The following is a 21,588-nucleotide window of genomic DNA, read 5'->3' as shown; positions in this document are numbered from 1 at the left end:
CTATACCATCTACTGCATCTTGCCTATGCCGTTCGGCCATCGCTCATTCATATATTTATATGTACATATTCTTATTCATTCCTTTACACTTGTGTGTAAAAGGTAGTTGTGAAATTGTTACATTACTTGTTAGATATTACTGCACGGTCGGAACTAGAAGCACAAGCAATGCGCTACACTCGCATTAACGTCTGCTAACCATGTGTATTTGACCGATTTGATTTGATTTGATTTGCAATGTGCGGTCTCAAGTAGGTGGTAAAATTACAAGTGATCTTTTTTCAAGATGTCGGCAACTTTCGGTGATTTCCTCATATTAGATTTTTTTTCTAGCTCATGAGTGTAATTTCTGTGATTCTATGATGTCTGGAAAGCAGGGTCCTAAAAAGGTATGTAAATGTGAGGAGTCCTAAATTGGTTAGAAATGCAAGACTGTGTGTGTGTGTGTGTGTGTGTGTGTGAGAGAGAGTGTGTGTGTGTGCAATGTGATGAATGTGTGCTGAGTCACAACTGCATAGTAGCACTGCCACCATGTGGTCAACAGGGTGACATTCCACTACATTGAATAGAAATACAGTCAGATGATGAATACATATGCAATGCAATAGCTTGTGGTGAATGTGTACAGCCTAATTTACTTGGCCTACCTTACATACATACGCAACTCAAAAACGCAATTAGCTAAGCAAAATGGCGATCCTTAAAATTGCGGACTGTCGCTGCAAATGCCTGCTACACAACTAGGCAGTGTAGAGTACTTGCTTGACTTTACATGTATCTGATGTACACTTATCAGGAGTCAAACATACTGTGCTACCGTGCATATACTATTACATATGTTGAACTTTTAGAATGTATTGTGTTACTGAGTATCATTACAGTCTAGATGAGTCTCCATACATGTATATGTTATTGTGTGTGTATGAGAGAGCGAAAAAAAAAGAAGAGGATTTGCATGTTTTGTTGATTTTAAGAATGCTTTTTGATTCCATATGGCATGATGGATTAGATTACAAAACCCTCAAGCGGCATTGGGGGTAAAGTATACGACATCATAAAATATATTTACTCAAACAACACATGTAGTACTAACTTTACAATAAAATAACATTGTTTTTTGCACAAGGATGGGGTGAGACAAGGGTGCACTCTAAGTCCAATCCTGTTCAAAGTTTACATTAACCAACTAGCATTGTTGTTGGACACACCCTCAAAGATGAGGTCAGATTCCTCTATGCAGATGACCTTGTCCTACTGTCACCAACAGAGTAAGTTCTACAGGAACAACTTAACATTCTTTAGGAATAGAGCATCAACTGGGCAGTCAAAAAAGGCCAGGAATCAATGCAACAGACACTCCTTCAAATTAGGAAATGGTTGAACATGCCCAAATGGTACAACTACCTGGGACTAAAAATCAGTGCCTCTGGTGGATTTGGTCTGGGAGTGAATTCACTAAAAGAAAAAACCCGCAAAGCATTTTACTCCATAAAAATATATATTTTTAAAATAAATATTCCTATCCAAATCTAGTGCTAAATTTTCAAGTGTAATTTTACCAATTGCACTTTACGGAGGCAAGGTTTTGTGTCCAACCTGGAATTATGATTATATGCATTGGGAGAAAAACCCAATAGAAAATCTACATACAGAATTCTGCAGAATTATCCTAAATACCCAAAAGAAAGTACTAAATGATGCATGCAGAGTGGAACTCGGAAGATTCCCTTTAATTGTTAATATAAAGAAAAGGACACTTACAATTTGGCACCATTTTAAAATGAAGCCCCAAAACACCCTTACAATTCAAAGCACTGGAAACCCAATCAAATGTATTTATGAAGCCCTTTTTACATCAGCCAATGTCACAAAGTGCTGTACAGAAACCCAAGCGCAGAAGCCTGAAAATAGTCCCATATGTCAGCTGTTAAAAATACTAAATAACCGTATTATCCAAACACACAAATCAATCAGGTTGAGAATCAGATTGTATTATCCAAACACACAAATCAACCAGATTCAGATTGTTACAGAAATTAAAACCTCCTATTTGACAAATTGGGAAAATTAAACTAAATCACAGAATAAACAAAATTGCTATTTGTCCCTCAAAAGATAATACAAATTGGCAGAATATCTCTACTCTGTCAGAGATACTAAACAAAGACAGATCCTGACCAAATACAGACTCAGTGTCTACCAATTGGCTATAGACAAAAGGTAGACATAATGGCAACCCAAAAGTGTCCATGTAGTCACTGTATGACAGGGGAGGTAGAGACAGAGATGCACCTTTTCCTCTACTGTGAGAAATACCACGTTTATTTAATACCAAATTAAATAAGAAAATATCTCAATCAATTTCCAACTTCTGTGCATTTACTAATGACAAATAATTATTCTGGGTGAGGGAGAAACTGGAAATATTACTGCTAGATATGTATAAGGTTGCCATAGCCTGAGGAACATTCGGCTAAAAATCAAGCTAGGCTTCCTCTATAGAAACAGGACATGTTTGTCCTCTACAAATAGAAGGCAAATTGTGCAAGCTACTTTTATGTCTGTTATAGATTATGGGGATATTATTTACATGCATGCTACGGCATCAACACTTAAATCGCTGGATGCTACTTATCATTGCTTAAACTTAGGTTTATTACGGGTGCTAGCTACAGAACTCACCACTGTGTTTATATCAAAATGTGGGTTGGACTTCGCTGTCCGTCAGACGAGAACATGCTCTCGTGTTTGTCTATAATGCAAGTTCTTGTGCTGTTAGTGGAATAACCTGTGTAAATGTAATCTGTTGCTGTATTTTTTGGTGTTATCTGTGATGGTTTTGTTTGTCTTGTGTAGTTTATTAATCATTGTACCTAAACTGTATGTATATGTATTTTTTGTTCACCTTTATTTAACCAGGTAGGCTAGTTGAGAACAAGTTCTCATTTACAACTGCAAACTGGCCAAGATAAAGCAAAGCAATTCGACACATACAACAACACAGTTACACATGGAATAAACAAAACATACAGTCAATAATACAGTAGAAAAATAAGTCTATATACAATGTGAGCAAGTGAGGTGACATAAGAGAGGTAAAGGCAAAAACAAGGCCATGGTGGCGAGGTAAATACAATATAGCAAGTAAAACACTGGAATGGTAGATTTGCAGTGGAAGAATGTGCAAAGTAGAAATAATGGGGTGCAAAGGAGCAAAATCAATAAATAAATACAGTAGGGGAAGAGGTAGTTGTTTGGGCTAAATTATAGATAGGCTATGTACAGGTGCAGTAATCTGTGAGCTGCTCTGACAGCTGGTGCTTAAAGCTAGTGAGGGAGATAAGTGTTTCCAGCTTCAGAGATTTTTGCAGTTCGTTCCAGTCATTGGCAGCAGAGAACTGGAAGGAAAGACGACCAAAGGAGGAATTGGCTTTGGGGGTGACCAGTGAGATATACCTGCTGGAGCGCGTGCTACGAGTGGGTGCTGCTATGGTGACCAGTGAGCTGAGATAAGGGGGGACTTTACCTAGCAGGGTCTTGTAGATGACCTGGAGCCAGTGGGTTTGGCGACGAGTATGAAGCGAGGACCAACCAACGAGAGCGTACAGGTCACAATGGTGGGTGGTATATGGGGCTTTGGTAACAAAACAGATGGCACTGTGATAGACTGCATCCAATTTGTTGAGTAGAGTGTTGGAGGCTATTTTATAGATGACATCACCGAAGTCGAGGATCGGTAGGATGGTCAGTTTTACGAGGGTATGTTTGGCAGCATGAGTGAAGGATGCTTTGTTGCGATATAGGAAGCCGATTCTAGATTTAATTTTGGATTGGAGATGCTTAATGTGAGTCTGGAAGGAGAGTTTACAGTCTAACCAGACACCTAGGTATTTGTAGTTGTCCACGTATTCTAAGTCAGAGCCGTCCAGAGTAGTGATGCTGGACGGGCAAGCAGGTGCAGGCAGGGCCCAGCTGTAAAAGAGACCTTGGTTTCAGTCTGTGTTCCTTGTTGAAATAAAGGTATAAAAAATCAAATTAAAATTAAGAATTGTGTATAACTTACAAGTAATACAGTGCCTTCAGAAAGTCTTCCCACCCCTTGACTTTTTCCACATTTTATTGTGTTACGATCTTACTTTAAATTGTTTACATTTACATTTTGTGTCACTGATCTACACACAATACACCATAATGTCAAAATGGAATGTTTTTAGAAATGTTTACAAATTTATAAAAAATTTAAAGCTGAAATGTATTGAGTCAATAAGTATTCAAATATCTTGTTATGGCAAGCCTAAATAAGGTCAGGAGTACAAATGTGCCTAATAAATCACATAAGTTGCATGGACTCACAATAACAGTGTTTAACATGATTTTTAATTGACTACCCCATCTCTGTACCCCACACCTAATCTGTAAGGTCCCTAAATTAAGCAGTGAATTTCAAGCACAGATTCAACCACAAAGACCAGGGAGATTTTCCTCATGTTCGCAAAGAAGGGCACCAATTGGTAGATGGGCAAGAAAGGAAGAAGAAAAAAGAACAGACATTGACTATGCATTTGAGCATGGTGCAGTTATTAATGTTACACTTTGGATGGCGTATCAATACACCCAGTCACTACAAATATACAGGCACCCTTACTAAATTAGTTGCCGGAGAGAAAGGAAACCACTAAAACCACCATTGCACCATAAGGCCAATGGTGGTTTTAAAACAGTTACAGAGTTTAATGGCTGTGATAGGAGATAACTATGGATGGATCAACAACATTGTAGTTACTCCACAATACTAACATAAATGACAGAGTGAAAAGAAGGATATTCCAAAACATGCATCCTGTTTGCTATAAGGCACAAAAGTAATGAATGTGTATGTAATTATGGTTGCGCGTATAATGGCTCACAGATGTATTACATCCAAAGCCATTACAGACCAGAGCTAGATTATCTCTGTGCCATATTTAACAGTCTCCCTGTGTGTGTGTGTGTGTGTGTGTGTGTGTGTGTGTGTGTGTGTGTGTGTGTGTGTGTGTGTGTGTGTGTGTGTGTGTGTGTGTGTGTGTGTGTGTGTGTGTGTGTGTGTGTGTGTGTTTTTGGTCTTGGCCTAGGCAGCACTTTGGCTTCAGACTTTCACACCTCATAATTGAGAATGAATGCATTCTATCTTGCATTTCCTCTCTCCCTCACACATATGAGGTGGTCCACTGAGGTGGTCTTAATTAGGTTTTTACTGCCGTACTTTAATCATTCTACCTGTTGCTGAGATCCAGAAACCAGAACACTTAACTTAGCCTACATACACTCTCTGAGAGAGAGGACTGAATGTGTGTGTTAATGAGAGAGAGAGGCTGGTGACTTTTTAAAAGGACAAAAAGCCAGGCCCAGCCAATGAGAATGAGTTTTTCCCCACAAAAGGGCTTTCTTACAGACATAAATACTTGTCAGTTTCATCAGCTGTCCGGGTGGCTGGTCTCAGACAATCCCGCAGGTGAAGAAGCCAGATGTGGAGGTCCTGCCGTGGTTACACATGGTCTGCGATTGTGAGGCCAGTTGGACGTACTGCCAAATTTTCAAAAACGACACTAGAGGCGGCTTATGGTAGAGAAATTATCATTCCATTTTCTGGCAACAGCTCTGGTGGACATTCCCGCAGTCAGCCTTCCAATTGCACGCTCCCTCAAAACTTGAGACATCTATGACATTGTGTTGTGTGACAAAACTGCATATTTTATAATGGCCTTTTATTGTCTCCAGCACAAGGTGCACCTGTGTAATGATCATGCTGTTTAATCAGCTTCTTGATATGCCACACCTGTCAGGTGGATGGATTATTTTGACAAAGGAGAAATGCTCACTAACAGGGATGTAAACAAATTTGTGCACACAATCTGAGAGAAATAAGCTTTTTGTGCATATGGAACATTTCTGGGATCTTTTATTTCAGCTCATGAAACATGGGACCAACACTTTACATGTTGCGTTTATATTCTTGTTCAGTATAGTTAGCATCCTATTGATGAATTATATGTCCCAAAAAATGTGCGCAAACACAGTGAATATAATATAGACTTAACTGTTGGGGTAACTTGGGGTAAACCGCCACTGGGGGTAACATGCCCCCTGCCTTTACTTCTCACAGAAACCACTTAATGTCACCATACCCCACCCCCACACAAATATGCTCCAAATTTAAAAAAAATGTCTTAACTCTATTTCTTGAACTGCATTGTTGGTTAAGGGAATTTAAGTAAGCATTGTATTCGGCGCATGTGACAAATAACATTTTATTTGATTGTCCCTGGTTGCCACTACTCTAAAAATGTCATAATTCTCATCACAATTTTTTACATAACCCAAAGATATTTTGAGGTAGGGTGGCATTTTACTAATTACCTGGCAAGTTACTAATTACCTACAATTGATCCGTGTTATATTTAGCCCCACTCTCCCATATGCACTCACAGTGTACTGCAGAGCGGTAACATGCTTAACCATGCCGCTGCTAAAAAGTCTGGGTTGAAAATGTGCAGTTCCCGCATATTTAGGAGTTGAGAAATAAATAAAGTAGGAACGAAAAGCTTGGATTCCCCCATTTTAACAAAGGCCATTAATTAAAAAACTGCTGCTTTCCCTGCGATTGCAAGAATTGTTGTGCATTGACTTGTCAGAATGCATGTTTCCCTCCCTATTGCACTCGTAACTTGAATGCGCCTCAAGAGGAATATTTATCTCTCATAGAACACCAACTAGCTCTCACAGTCTCACGTCAGATTTAGATGTTCATCCATGTTTCTCAAACATTACATTTCTAAGTGTTTTAAGGTTAAGGTTAGGCATTAACTCGAATGGTTAAGGTAAGGGTTAAGGTTTGGGATAGGCATAAAACAAAAATCTGAAAACCAACTTTCTATTGCTGGATTCGAACTTGCAACCTTTGGAAGAGGCAGATGCTTACACCCATCCACAACACTCTAGGAAAACCGAAACCTACTTGAAGGTAACAGTGCTCACTGTTTCCTCAAGTGGCTGGTTTCCACGTCATCTCCCGATGTCCTCAGACATGGATGGACATCGAATACCGACTTGTATCACACATGACCTGGCTGTAGAACACAACACCAAGCCTACTAGGTAAATATATAAACTTGTCTAATATGGGGTAGTCAGATTTTTCTATTCATTTCTTCTTTTGTTTGCAGAGGAAAAGTAAATGTGGACTGTTCTTGCATCTTCAAAGTACGCTTCAACAGAAATATTTTTTCAAGTTACATATTTTTATGCCGTGGTGCCAATGATTTTTGCCGTGGCGCAGTGCCACAGATAAAATGACTGCAGAGGAAACACTGAGCTCCCCAATGCCAACCACATACTGAAGCATGTTACTTATTTGGTACATAATGTTGCCGCTACCGTATCTTATGACCGAAAATAACTTCTGGACATCAGGACTGCGATTACTCACCATGGACTGGTAGAATCCTACTTTTCCATTAAAGAGTCTTGACGAGCCCGACGCGAACGATATACTGCTTTCGCGGTAACAGGCCCATATCCCCGTCATTTGCGTGAAGAGGAGGCGGAGAAAAAGGGGCCAAAGGGAGGGCTGCCTTCTAAGAATTCGTAGGCGATCGAATAAACCCCCAATTCCCTAAATTTTGCTAGCAAACGTGCAATCTTTGGAGAATAAAATAGATGACCTACGCGCAAGATTAAACTACCAAAGGGACATTCAAAACTGTAATATCTTATGCTTCACGGAGTCATGGCTGAACGACGACACTATCAACATACAGCTGGCTGGTTACACGCTGTACCGGCAGGATAGAACAGCGGCGTCTGGTAAGACAAGGGGCGGCGGACTATGTATTTTTGTAAATAACAGCTGGTGCACGATATCTAAGGAAGTCTCGAGCTATTGCTCCCCTGAAGTAGAGTATCTCATGAAAAGCTGTAGACCACACTATCTACCTAGAGAGTTTAACTGTCTACATACCACCACAATCAGAGGCTGGCACTAAGACAGCATTGAATGAGCTGTATTCCGCCATAAGCAAACAAGAAAATGCTCACCCAGAGGGAGTGCTATTAGTAGCCGGGGACTTTAATGCAGGGAAACTTAAATCCGTTTTAATACATTTCTATCAACATGGAAAATGTGCAACCAGAGGATACTTTTTTTTTTTTTTTTAAACAAACTCTGGAGCATCTTTACTCCACACACAGAGACGGATACAAAGCTCTCCCTTGCCCTCCATTTGGCAAATCTGACCATAATTCTATCCTCCTGATTCCTGCTTACAAGCGAACATTTTAAGCAGGAAGCACCAGTGACTAGATCAATAAAAAAAAGTGGTCAGATGAAGCAGACGCTAAGCTACAGGACTGTTTTGCTAGCACAGACTGGAATATGTTCCGGGATTCTTCCGGTGGCATTGAGGAGTACACCACATCCGTCATTGGCTTCATCAATAAGAGCACCGATGACGTTGTCCCCACAGTGACCGTACATACCCCAACCAGAAGCCATGAATTACAGGCAACATCCGCATTGAGCTAAATGCTAGTGCTGCCTCTTTCAAGGAGCGGGACTCTATCCCGGAGGCTTATAAGAAATCCCGCTATGCCCTCTGACGAACCATCAAATAGGCAAAGCTTCAATACAGGACTAAGTTCGAACCGTACTGCACTGGCCCTGATGCTCGTCAGATGTGGCAGGGTTTGCAAACCATTACAGACTACCAAGGGAAGCACAGCCAAGAGCTGCCCAGTGACAAGAGCCTACCAGGCGAGCTAAACTACTTCTATGCTCGTTTCGAGACAAATAACACTGAAACATGCATGAGAGCACCAGCTGTTCCGGAAGACTGTGTGATCACGCTCTCCGCAGCCAATGTGAGTAAGACCTTTAAACAGGTCAACATTCACAAGGCCGCAGGGCCAGACGGATTACCAGGACGTGTACTGCGAACATGCGCTGACCAACTGGGAAGTGTCTTCACTGATATTTTCAACCTCTCCCTGTCCAAGTCTGTAATACCAACATGTTTTAAGCATACCACCATAGTGCCTGTGCCCAAGAACAGTAAGGTAACCTGCCTAAATGACTACCGACCCGTAGCACTCACTCACGTCTGTAGCCATGAAGTGTTTTGAAAGGCTGATCATGGCTCACATCAAGATCATTATCCCAGAAACCCTAGACCCACTCCAATTTGCATACCGCCCCAATAGATCCACAGATGATGCAATCTCTATTGCACTCCACACTGCCCTTTCCTACCTGGACAAAAGTAACACCTATGTGAGATTGCTATTCATTGACTACAGCTCAGCGTTCAACACCATAGCGCCCTCAAAGCTCATCACTAAGCTAAGGACCCTGGGACTAAACACCTCCCTCTGCAACCGGATCCTGGACTTCCTGACAGGCCGCCCCCAGGTGGTAAGGGTAGGTAACAACACATCCGCCACGCTGATCCTCAACACAGGAGCCCCTCGGGTGCGTGCTCAGTCCCCTCCTGTACTCCCTGTTCCCTCATGACTGCACAGCCAGGCACGACTCCAACATCATCATTAAGTTTGCCGTTGACACAACAATGGTAGGCCTGATTACCGACAATGATGAGACAGGCTATAGGGAGGAAGTCAGAGACCTGCTGTGTGGTGCCAGGACAACAACCTCTCCCTCAACGAGACAAAGGAGATGATTATGGACTACTGGAAAAAGAGGACCGAGCACGCCCCCATTCTCATCAATGGGGCTGCAGTGGAGCAGGTTGAGAGCTTCAAGTTCCTTGCTGTCCACATCATCAACAAACTACCAACTGCTCGGCCTCCGAACGCAAGGCACTACAGAGGGTAGTGCGAACGGCTCAGTACATCACTGGGGCCAAGCTTCCTGCCATCCAGAAGGAAGTGTCAGAGGAAAGCCCTAAACATTGTCAAAGACTCCAGCCACCCTAGTCATAGGCTGTTCTCTCTGCTTCCGCACGGCAAGCGGTACCGGAGCGCCAAGTCTAGGTCCAAGAGGCTTCTAAACAGCTTCTACCCGCAAACCATAAGACTCCTGAATCTAATCAAATGGCTACCCGAACTATTTGCATTGCCCCCCCCTCTCTCTTTTTTGCTAATGCTCTCTCTTTTATTATCTATGCATAGTCACTTTAATAACTCTACCTACATGTACATATTACCTCAACTAACCCCGCACATTGACTCTGTACCGGTACCCCCCGTATATAGTCTCGCTATTGTTATTTTACAGCTGCTCTTTAATTACTTGTTAGTTTAATTTCTTATTGTTATCCATATTTATTTAAATTGCATTGTTGGTTCAGGGCTCGTAAGTAAGCATTTCACTCTAAGGTCTACACCTGTTATATTCGGCGCCTGTGACTAACTAAATTTGATGTTTCAGTAAGGTTAGCATGTAGCTAGCATACAACAGACACTTAACCTTAATTGCTCCTGTAAGTCGCTCTGAATAAGAGTGTCTGCTAAATGACTAAAATGTAAATGTTTCAGTATGGTTAGCATTTAGCTAGCATACGTACAGTTGAAGTCGGAAGTTTACATACAGTTAGGTTGGAGTCATTAAAACCTTTTTTTCAACCACTCCACAAATTTCTTGTTAACTTCTTATGGCTGCAGGGGCCGTATTGAGTAGCTTGGATGGAAGGTGCACAGAGGTGCCCAGAGTAAACGGCCTGCTCCTCAGTCATAGTTGCTAATATATGCATATTATTATTAGTATTAGGATAGAAAACACTCTGAAGTTTCTAAAACGGTTTGAATTATGTATGTGAGTATAACAGAACTCATATGACAGGCAAAAACCTGAGAAAAAAATCCAACAAGGAAGTGGGAAATCTGAGGCTGGTCGATTTTCAACAAAGATCCTATTGAAATCACAGCGAGATATGGATGAGTTTGCACTTCCTACGGCTTCCACTAGATGTCAACAGTCTGTAGAACCTTGTCTGATGCCTCTACTGTGAAGGGGGGCCGAATGAGAGGGGAATTAGTCAGGTCTGCCATGACCTGACCATGCTTTGACCATGCGCGTTCACATGAGAGGGAGCTCTGTTCCATCGCTCATCTGAAGTCAATGTAATTCTCCGGTTGGAACGTTATTCAAGATTTATGTTAAAAACATTCTAAAGATTGATTCAAAACATTGTTTGACATGTTTCTACTGACTGTTACGGAACTTTTGGACATTTCGTCAGCTTTTAGTGAACGCGCTTCCTGATGTCCGTGGGGCGACGCACAATTGGCATAGCGTCGTCCGGGTTAGGGAGGGTTTGGCCGGTAGGGATATCCTTGTCTCAGTATGTAAAAAAAAAAAAAAAAAAAAATGTAAGAAAATGTATGCACTCTACTGTAAGTCGCTCTGGATAAGAGCGTCTGCTAAATGACTAAAATGTAAATGTAAATGTTGGATTTGTTTATCAAACACGCTACAAAAATAGCTATTTGGACATAAATGATGGACATTACCGAACAAAACAAACATTTCTTGTGGAAGTGGGAGTCCTGGGAGTGCATTCCGACAAAGATCAGCAAAGGAAAGTGAAGATTTATAATGCTTTTTATGAGTTTTGTTGACTGCACAATTTGGCAGCTAACTGGCTTGCTTTTGTGGCTGAACGCTGTTTTCAGATGATTGAATATTGTGTTTTGCCGTAAAGCTTTTTGAAATCTGACACAGCGGTTGCATTATGAACAAGTGTATCTTTAATTCTATGTAAAACATGTATCTTTCATCAAAGTTTATGATGAGTATTTCTGTTATTTGACGTGGCTCTGCAATTTCTCCGGATATTTTGGAGGCATTTCTGAACATGGCGCCAATGTAAACTGAGGTTTTTGGATATAAATATGAACTTAATCGAACAAGACATTTATGTATTGTGTAACATGAAGTCATATGAGTGTCATCTGATGAAGATCATCAAAGGTTAGTGATTAATTTTATCTCTATTTGTGCTTTTTGTGACTCCTCTCTTTGGCTGGAAAAATGGCTGAATTTTTCTGTGAGTTGGTGGTGACCTAACATAATCTAACATAATCGTTTGTGGTGCTTTCGCTGAAAATCCTATTTGAAATCGGACACTTTGGTGGGATTAACAACAAGATTACCTTTAAAATGGTATAAGATACATGTGTGTTTGAGGAATTTTAATTATGAGATTTCTGTTGTTTGAATTTGGCGCCCTGCACTTTCACTGGCTGTTGTCATATCATCCCGTTAACGGGATTGCAGCCATAAGAAGTTGTTTAACAAACTATAGTTTTGGTAAGTCGGTTAGGACATCTACTTGGTGCATGACACAAGTAATTTTTCCAAAAATCGTTTACAGAAAGATTATTTCACTTATAATTCACTGTATCACAATTCCAGTGGGTCAGAAGTTTACTGTGCCTTTAAAAAGCTTGGAAAATTCCAGAAAATTATGTCATGGCTTTAGCAGATTCTGATAGGCTAATTGACATCATTTGAGTCAATTGGAGGTGTACCTGTGGATGTATTTCAAGGCCTACCTTCAAACTCAGTGCCTCTTTGCTTGACATCAAAAGAAATCAGCCAAGACCTCAGAAAAAAAATGGTAGACCTCCACAAGTCTGGTTCATCCTTGGGAGCAATTTCCAAACGCCTGAAGGTACCACGTTCATCTGTACAAACAATAGTACGCAAGTATAAACACCATGGGATCACGCAGCTGTCATACCGCTCAGGAAAGAGACGCGTTCTGTCTCCTAGAGATGAACGCACTTTGGTGCGAAAAGTGCAAATCAATCCCAGAACAACAGCAAAGGACTGGATGAAACAGGTACAAAAGTGTCTATATCCACAGTAAAACGTGTCCTATATCGACATAACCTGAAAGGTCTCTCAGCAAGGAAGAAGCCACTGCTATAAAACCGCCATAAAAAAGCCCGACTACGGTTTGCAACTGCACATGGGGACAAAGATCGTACTTTTTGGAGAAATGTCCTCTGGTCTGATGAAACAAAAATAGAACTGTTTGGCCATAATGACCATCGTTATGTTTGGAGGAAAAAGGGGGAGGCTTGCAAGCCGAATAACACCATCCCAACCGTGAAGCACGGGGGTGGCAGCAGCATCATGTTGTGGGGGTGCGTTGCTGCAGAAGGGTCTGGTGCACTTCACAAAATAGATGGTATCATGAGGGAGGAAAATAATGTGGATATATTGAAGCAACATCTCAAGACATCAGTCAGGAAGTAAAACTTGGTCGCAAATGGGTCTTCCAAATGGACAATGACCCCAAGTATACTTCCAAAGCTGTGGCAAAATGGCTTAAGGACAACAAAGTCAAGGTATTGGAGTGGCCATCACAAAGCCCTGACCTCATTCCTATAGAAAATTTGTGGGCAGAACTGAAAAAGCGTGTGCGAGCAAGGAGGCCTACAAACCTGACTCAGTTACACAAGCTCTGTCAGGAGGAATGGGCCAAAATTCACCCAACATTTGACCCAAGAGAAACAATTTAAAGGCAATGCTACCAAATACTAATTGAGTGCATGTAAACTTCTGACCCACTGGGAATGTGATGAAAGAAATAAAAGCTGAAATAAATCATTCTCTCTACTATTATTCTGACATTTCAAATTCTTAAAATAAAGTGGTGATCCCAACTGACCTAAGACAGGGAATTTGTACTCGGATTAAATGTCAGGAATTTTGAAAAACTGAGTTTAAATGTATTTGGCTAAGGTGAATGTAAACTTCCGACTTCAACTGTATATATTTGGAGGGAATTTGTATATTTATGTTGTATATACAGTGCACATTTGTAAAAGAGATCTAGGTTTTTCCTGTTAAAATGAAAGCACAAAAATAATATGAATAATAAAGTATGTCAAGCAGAGATGGAAGAGGAAGCGAGACACCCCACTCGCTGTTTTTTTCTGGTTTAATGAAAGTCAGTGACCTAAGTAGAACATTCCCAGCTGCTATTAAATGGGTGTCTATGGGAGACACACCCAGTTAAGGAGACCGGAACTGACCTATTTTTGCAAAGGTAAATGGCCTGAATTAACTATATGCATTTGTTCGCCATCTTTGTGTCAAGCTCCCCAATGCTAATGATATACTGCAGTATGTTTAATTACGGTTAACATGTAGCTAGCCTAGAACAATGCTTTCCAATAGCTTGAGGGGGGATTATGTAAACCAGGTGCTGAGAGGGAGAGCAATAAATGTTCCCCAACTTTATGGCTTCCGTTCACCTAGCAGGACAGGAAGCAACTACACTCCTGATACCACCACTGTAACAAGAAGGGGTACAGAGTTTGGGCGAATGCGCGCACACATACACACAGGTCTGTTAGTTCTATCATAACTAATATTTTGTATCATAACTATCACACTGGTCTAGTTCTCCCCTAAAGACAGTGTGTGTGAGCGTGTGTATTTGTGTGCGTCTATATGGGTGTGTGTACAAGACTGTGTATAAGACCAGTAAGTTGGGAGCACAAGGGAGTCATAAATATACTCCAAATTAGCGTTCCTGTCATTAAATCAGCTACACATCAAACAGAACTCTACTCATTTCAACACAACATTGCTTTTCTGACCAACAGTCTACTACTGCCTCCTACTGGTCAAAGATAAGGCCACACCAAATCAAATCTTATTGTTCACATACACAGATTTAGCAGATGTTATTGCGGGTGTAGCGAAATGCTTGTAAAAAACGTTCAAGGCTAATAGTGTAAGAAATAACACACAAAAAAAACGAAATACTGCAATGTTGCTAAGGAGCTAGAAGCAGAGCTGCCATGTCTGCCGGCACCATCTTCCACCAGCGTGTGTGTGTGTGTGTGTGTGTGTGTGTGTGTGTGTGTGTGTGTGTGTGTGTGTGTGTGTGTGTGTGTGTGTGTGTGTGTGTGTGTGTGTGTGTGTGTGTGTGTGTGTGTGTCTAGCGGGTGTGTCAAAGTAGGCCAAGAATGCGGGTCTTGTTTTCCAGACTGCTAATTAAGCCACAGAGAGTGTTTTAATGTGTTTCTGAAGCAGCAGGCCACCGGATGGAGAGAGGGAATAGAGAAAAACGAGGAGAGTGGGGAAAGAGAGGGAAGGGAGAGGGGGGTACATCCCTCTATAATTAGACTTCCCAGTGCATGGTGAGGCGCTCCGGCCCTGCGACTTCCGACGGTGTGAGTGTGTATGTATATGTATCGGGGTGGTGTATTTTCCATTCTTGGACACACTAATTGCCTCTTTACGCCCAGACAGGTCATTTGGAGCATACACATACAAAGACACACACACACGTTATTCTACCCTCGTGAGGTTCTAAAATACATTTCTATTCAATATCCTATTTTCCCTAACCCCTTACCATAACCACTTACCCTAATTGTAACCCTAACCCTAACTCATAAGCTTAAAATAGCCTTTGTCCTCAGAATTCTCCATGTTTTACTATCCTTGTGGGGAATAAGGGGGATTTTAGGTCCCCACAATGATAGAAAAACCAACCCACTCACTCACAAGGACACAGACTCCTTCCGTGTAGTGTCCCACCTCAGCATTGAGGGAGAGAGGAAATGTTAACCAACACACCAGGCATCAACAACAAACACAAACATGGACCCTGTTCAAATACTTATACAGTGCACCCTTCCTACCCACCTCCCATCATGTCCTGGATTAAATCACTAATCTGATACTGACTAAATTGACATGACTGGTTTAGTAAACTATGCTGTAGTGGAATCATTGCTTTCACATCCTACATACAGTACGTAATCACACAAGACCACATAGGCATACTCCAAAAATGGAGTTGACAAAAAACACAACACAGAAAATAAAGCCCCTCAACTACAGAGAAACACTCCAACGTTGTGAACAGAAACAGCAAATTGTGCCATAGTCAGTAAGAGCTCAACAGAACAGTGAGAAGGAAAAAAAGGTGCTATACTGACACCTTCTGGACACAGATGGATATGCAGGACCTATACCATCATTACATTATATTAGCAGAATCTCAGATACACAAGCTTAGCTTAGCTGAGAAAAGTTGTACTGGCAACATTTACCAATTTGGGAAGCACTATTGATAGGTGGTGTGTGCTTCTCTTTCTCTGTTCCCCTCTCCCTCACACTCTTCCCCTCCTCTTTCTTCCCCTTTCCCCCCCTCTCAATTCAATTCAAAGGGCTTTATTGGCATGGGAAACATATGTTTACATTGCCAAAGCAAATGAAATAAAAAAAATCAAAAAATAAACATTACACTAACAAAAGTTGCAAAGGAATAGAGACATTTCAAATGTCATTATGGCTATATACAGTGTTGTAACAAGGTAGAACTGGTGGGAGAGGGGAAGTGGTGGTTTTAGGTGAGAGGCAGGTATCTACTTGTTCAGGTAAAAACAACAGAACACTGGTAGTCTGGCACACAGCTAGACAAGGATGACATCACTACATTCCTCTTCTCTGACTTCACACACAGAGACAGGGACACACAGAGAGGGACAGACAGAAAGACCTATCTAACTTAGAGACACGATCATAGATGTAGCCTACATAGAGGACAGTTATCGCAGAAACACTCACCCACACATGCAGGTACACACAGAGTCCTGAGGGCCCCTGAATGTCTGATCATTTCTCCCATATACTTCATGTCTATGGTGGGATGGCACTTTGAAAGCAAGAATTCTTTAGAGGCACCGTTCATATTGATGATGGAGTTCCTTTTCAAAATACTGCAACACAACCTTGCATGATGCCACTGAATAAACTCTATCAGCGGCACTGGAGTTCCAGCGGATGATAAACAGCATACTATTAGATTCTCTGACTCTAGAGGGCAGCACTGTATCTCTAAATATGGAATTCCCGCTTGCTGCAGCTGAACGTGTCTGAGTCCTGGGGAAAATCTCAATTGGTTTTCCTCGCCTCTTTTTGAAAAAAGGTCAAAGGTAATCGAGGAGCAGCGGCGAGAAGAGGAAACATGGAAACTAATGCACTTGTATGAAATGAGATTGTCATCCACTCGCGCGTCATCAGACGGGACTCGAAAGAGTAAGTGACGGCACAGGAGGCAGACATCCTGACGAGACTACTTTAGCGAGCAAATAAACCTCCTCTACCCTCTGTTCTATTGGCGAAAGTAGTCACTAGAGAACAAACAGGACAAGCTCCGTTCGAGACTATCCTATCAACAGGACCTGAAGAAGTGTAATATTCTATGTTCCTTGGAGTCGTGGCTGAAAAAGGACAAGGATAATATACACTACATGCCCAAAAGTATGTGGACACACCTTCAAATTGCTGGATTCGTCTATTTTAGCCACACCCGTTACTGACAGGTGTATAAAAATCAAACACACAGCCATGCAATCTCCATAGACAAACATTGGCAGTAGAATGGCCCGTACTAAAGAGCTTAGTGACTTTCAACGTGGCACCGTCATAGGATGCCACCTTTCCAACAAGTCAGTTCGTCAAATTTCTGCCCTGCTAGAGCTGCTCCTGTAAACTGTAAGTGCTGTTATTGTGAAGTGGAAATGTCTAGGAGCAAAACGGCTCAGCCGCAAAGTGGTAGGCCACACAAGCTCAATAGAACGGAACCGCCGAGTGATGGAGTAAAAACCACCTGTCCTCGGCTGCAACACTCACTACCGTGTTCCAAACTGCCTCTGGAAGCAACGTCAGCACAAGAACTGCTCGTTGGGAGCTTCATGAAGTGGGTTTCCATGGCCGAGCAGCCGCACACAAGCCTAAGATCACCATGCGCAATGCCAAGTGTCGGCTGGAGTGGTGTAAAGCTCGCCGCCATTGGACTCTGGAGCAGTGGAAACACATTCTCTGGAGTGATGAACCACGCTTTACCATCTGGCAGTCCGACGGACGAATCTGGGTTTGGTGGATGCGAGCAGAACGCCACCTGCCCGAATGCATTGTGCCAATAATCTCCCCTGGTGGACAACAGGGCATATCAGAAATCTCCCCTGGTGGACAACCGGGCATATCATCAATCTCCCCTGGTGGACAACCAGGATATCATCAATCTCCCCTGGTGGACAACCAGGATATCAGCAATCTCCCCTGGTGGACAACCAGAATATCAGCAATCTCCCCTGGTGGACAACCAGAATATCAGCAATCTCCCCTGGTGGACAACCAGAATATCAGCAATCTCCCCTGGTGGACAACCGGGCATATCATCAATTAAATGAGTCTGTTCGCCTGTACAGAGAATACTCCTCTTCTGTATTGTTGTTACTGATTGGGTAACAATTGAATGGTGGACATGCTGCAGGGAAACAGCAGGAGAAGAACCAAAGACAAATAGAAACACACACACTCCTTGCTGGGTGGACAGATCTAATGAGAGTACTGATCTGATGATGTGTTATTAATGGGTCAGTCATTGTAGAGATGCAGCAGTAGGGTCAACTCATTGACCCCACTGATCAGACTGGTGACACATGTAGACCGTTTTGCATGGCTTATTGGGTTGCACGATGAGTCGATTGTTGACAGCTGTAGCATTTTAGCTAAGCCTAACCCTAACTATTTTCCTAACCCTACCCTCATTCTCCTAACCTGCCACGTTAATTGTCCTAACCCTACCCTCATTCTCCTAACCTGCCACGTTAATTGTCCTAACCCTACCCTCATTCTCCTAAACTGCCACGTTAATTGTCCTAACCCTACCCTCATTCTCCTAAACTGCCACGTTAATTGTCCTAACCTTACCCTCATTCTCCTAAACTGCCACGTTAATTGTCCTAACCATACCCTCATTCTCCTAACCTGCCACGTTAATTGTCCTAACCTTACCCTCATTCTCCTAACCTGCCACATTAATTGTCCTAACCTTACCCTCATTCTCCTAACCTGCCACGTTAATTGTCCTAACCTTACCCTCATTCTCCTAACCTGCCACGTTAATTGTCCTAACCTTACCCTCATTCTCCTAACCTGCCACGTTAATTGTCCTAACCTTACCCTCATTCTCCTAACCTGCCACGTTAATTGTCCTAACCCTACCCTCATTCTCCTAACCTGCCACGTTAATTGTCCTAACCCTACCCTCATTCTCCTAACCTGCCACATTAATTGTCCTAACCTTACCCTCATTCTCCTAACCTGCCACGTTAATTGTCCTAACCTTACCCTCATTCTCCTAACCTGCTATGTAAACATTAAACTGACATGTGGTGCACCTGGCTATGGCTGGTCTAACCAATAATGGAGCGCTGATGTTACACCCCATCCCTGTTGATCCACCCACTTATTTTGCAACGCCCACTTTCAGACACCAAGTCTACAGTTAACCAAACATTGTACCGTTTCGTTGTTGCAAATCAACAGACTGGCAAAAATACATATAGAAAGCGCAAACAACTTTGCTGCCACAAATATCTTAACATTTTAGTTGACAACAAAATAATTTGATCAACTTTGACTTGCAAAGATACCTGATATGTAGGCTACATACTAAACTAGCGGCATTTGGTCATCTAGGTGTGACTGAGTCAAATCAATTAGCTATAATTTACACCTACATCATTTTTTAAATGCTTCTTCAGGGTGAGAACGTCTGTGCACATGGGGTGACAATGTCGAGAGTAAATTCCCCTATTCTAATCCACAAACAGTGCTCCGCTGCATTGCAACACGGGCCTCAACGTAAACACAGCGACCAATGCAAAACCTCTGCCTGGCTAGACGCGGCTAGCCTAGCCACCTATGATAACGTTAGCTTTATAAATAGCTACACAATAATACAAAACTAAACTCATCCGAGGGAAAACTTGGTTTCCCCATTTTTATTCTGGACACAAAGATACCTAATACATTTATTTGCAGCGAGCCGAGTCGGAAAATGTAACAGGCAGGCATTCCGCATAGCGGAATGAAATGGAACCGTGTTCTTCTAGCCTAGCATTAGCCTAGCTAGCTATGCAACCTATCCTCTCCCTCCGTGACTCACCGATGTGATTGTCCTCGATGTGGACGATTAGCTCGGCCAGAGACTCGAACTGGAGCCCACAACCCCCGAACCTGCAGGAGTTGGAGAAGAAAGACGCGGCGGCGATGCCTGTCATGGTTGCTGGCTAGTGCATTCACTGGGAGTTCGGTAGCCGGGGCGGTGCGAGGCGGGCTTCGGGTCCGGGGAAGGAGCGGGCAGAGCGGGGAGCAGTGTTGCAGACACTGGGCAGCCAGGCAGGACACAACGGTAGCTGGGGGAGCAGGAGGGACTGTGGGGGTAGAAGAGGGAGGGACGACGGCCTTACGTCATCTGTTTACCTGTTGCTTTTGTGAATGTATGTAAATGTTCCAGCGGGGAAGACTTTGCATTCCTCTCCAAAAATGAATTAGCAAGGTTGTTGACTCACTAACGACTTAGTGGAATATATAATGGATGGTAGGAATGAATAGCCTGGTTGTTGGATTCAGGCGTATTAAGCTACAATGTTATGAATATGTTGTAGGCCTAGCCTATTAATACATGTCTAGATAAATGTAATGACACACATATAGGCTTATAATATATGAATGCATCACTAGAATATCCATACTAGCTAGCCTAATAGTATACAGTACCGCGATTGAGGCAACGCTGTAGGTACGTCACACGAACCACTAACCAGTCCTTCTTTGCTAAGGCAGACCCGGTTTATTTCAAACTCATATCACAACGCCACATGTAGTCCTACTCTGCAAAGCACGAACAATACCATTGACCCAGGGCTAGAGAGAGAGAAAGAGATTGGCCTCTAGATACCTCCTGAAGCATGGCTAGGTCAAGTCACCAGAGGGTCAGATTAACTCAATCATTTATTATAGGCTACATGTACTAGATGAGAATAGTCTGATTAGGCTAAATTATATTAAGTCTTTACCATCTCACCCTTAGATTAAAGGTTCAGTGTGGAGCCTTAATGTCACCACAAATACAACCACCAGGTATACATAACAATAACGTGTGTGTGTGTGTGTGTGTGTGTGTGTGTGAATAAAAGCATTAGAGGGATGTTACAGTAATGAAAGCATCAGCCTATTGACTAAGGTATCAATTACATCCATAATGTTTAGTGATTAATGTTCCTCCATTATAAGCCTAAATGCAATAGAGGAGTGAGCTGTTTGTGTGTGTGTGGGTTTGTTTGTGTGTGTGTGTGTGTCTGTGAGCGTGTGTTGGTAAGAGAGAAGGGAGAATGTCCATTAAATCATAGAGCTTGACCAACCAAGGCCAGTGATCGATGGTTAATCGACCGTTAAACTGAGAGTCATAAACCACTGACCAGTGACTTCAGTCAACAAGGAACAGGGAACACAGCCACACATTTTCCAGACTGCTCTCTGACCAAGCAAACATGTGAACACACACACAAATACACACACACACACACACACAAGCACACTACAATGTGCACAAACAACACACCACGCACTTGCAGTCACCAGTGGTGTAAACTACCTAAGTACAAATACTTTAAAGTACTACTTAAGTCGTTTTTTGGGATGGTTTACATACTTTACTATTTATATTTTTGACAACTTTGACTTTTACTTCACTACATTCCCAAACAAAA

The 21,588-nt window shown here is 42.2% G+C and overlaps 1 protein-coding gene across 2 annotated transcripts in view; it reads right to left on the bottom strand.

The window, feature by feature from the left end:
• The window catches only part of LOC120027457 (juxtaposed with another zinc finger protein 1), a 58,703-nt gene extending 38,438 nt beyond the window's left edge, over positions 1 to 20,265 (bottom strand). For both annotated transcript variants that reach the window (XR_005473304.1, XM_038972400.1), the window contains exon 1: positions 19,983 to 20,265. Coding sequence is in view for 1 of the 2 variants with exons in the window: in XM_038972400.1 (XP_038828328.1) it covers positions 19,983 to 20,097 (115 nt within the window). In the remaining variant the exon portion in view is untranslated. The remainder of the gene's footprint in view (positions 1 to 19,982) is intronic.
• Between the last annotated feature and the right edge of the window lie 1,323 nt (positions 20,266 to 21,588).

This window comes from Salvelinus namaycush, chromosome 32 (genome assembly GCF_016432855.1).
Source record: "Salvelinus namaycush isolate Seneca chromosome 32, SaNama_1.0, whole genome shotgun sequence".
Taxonomy (NCBI): Eukaryota; Metazoa; Chordata; class Actinopteri; order Salmoniformes; family Salmonidae; genus Salvelinus; species Salvelinus namaycush.
Note: the sequence above shows the minus strand (reverse complement) of the source record. Positions and strands in the feature narration are given on the sequence as shown.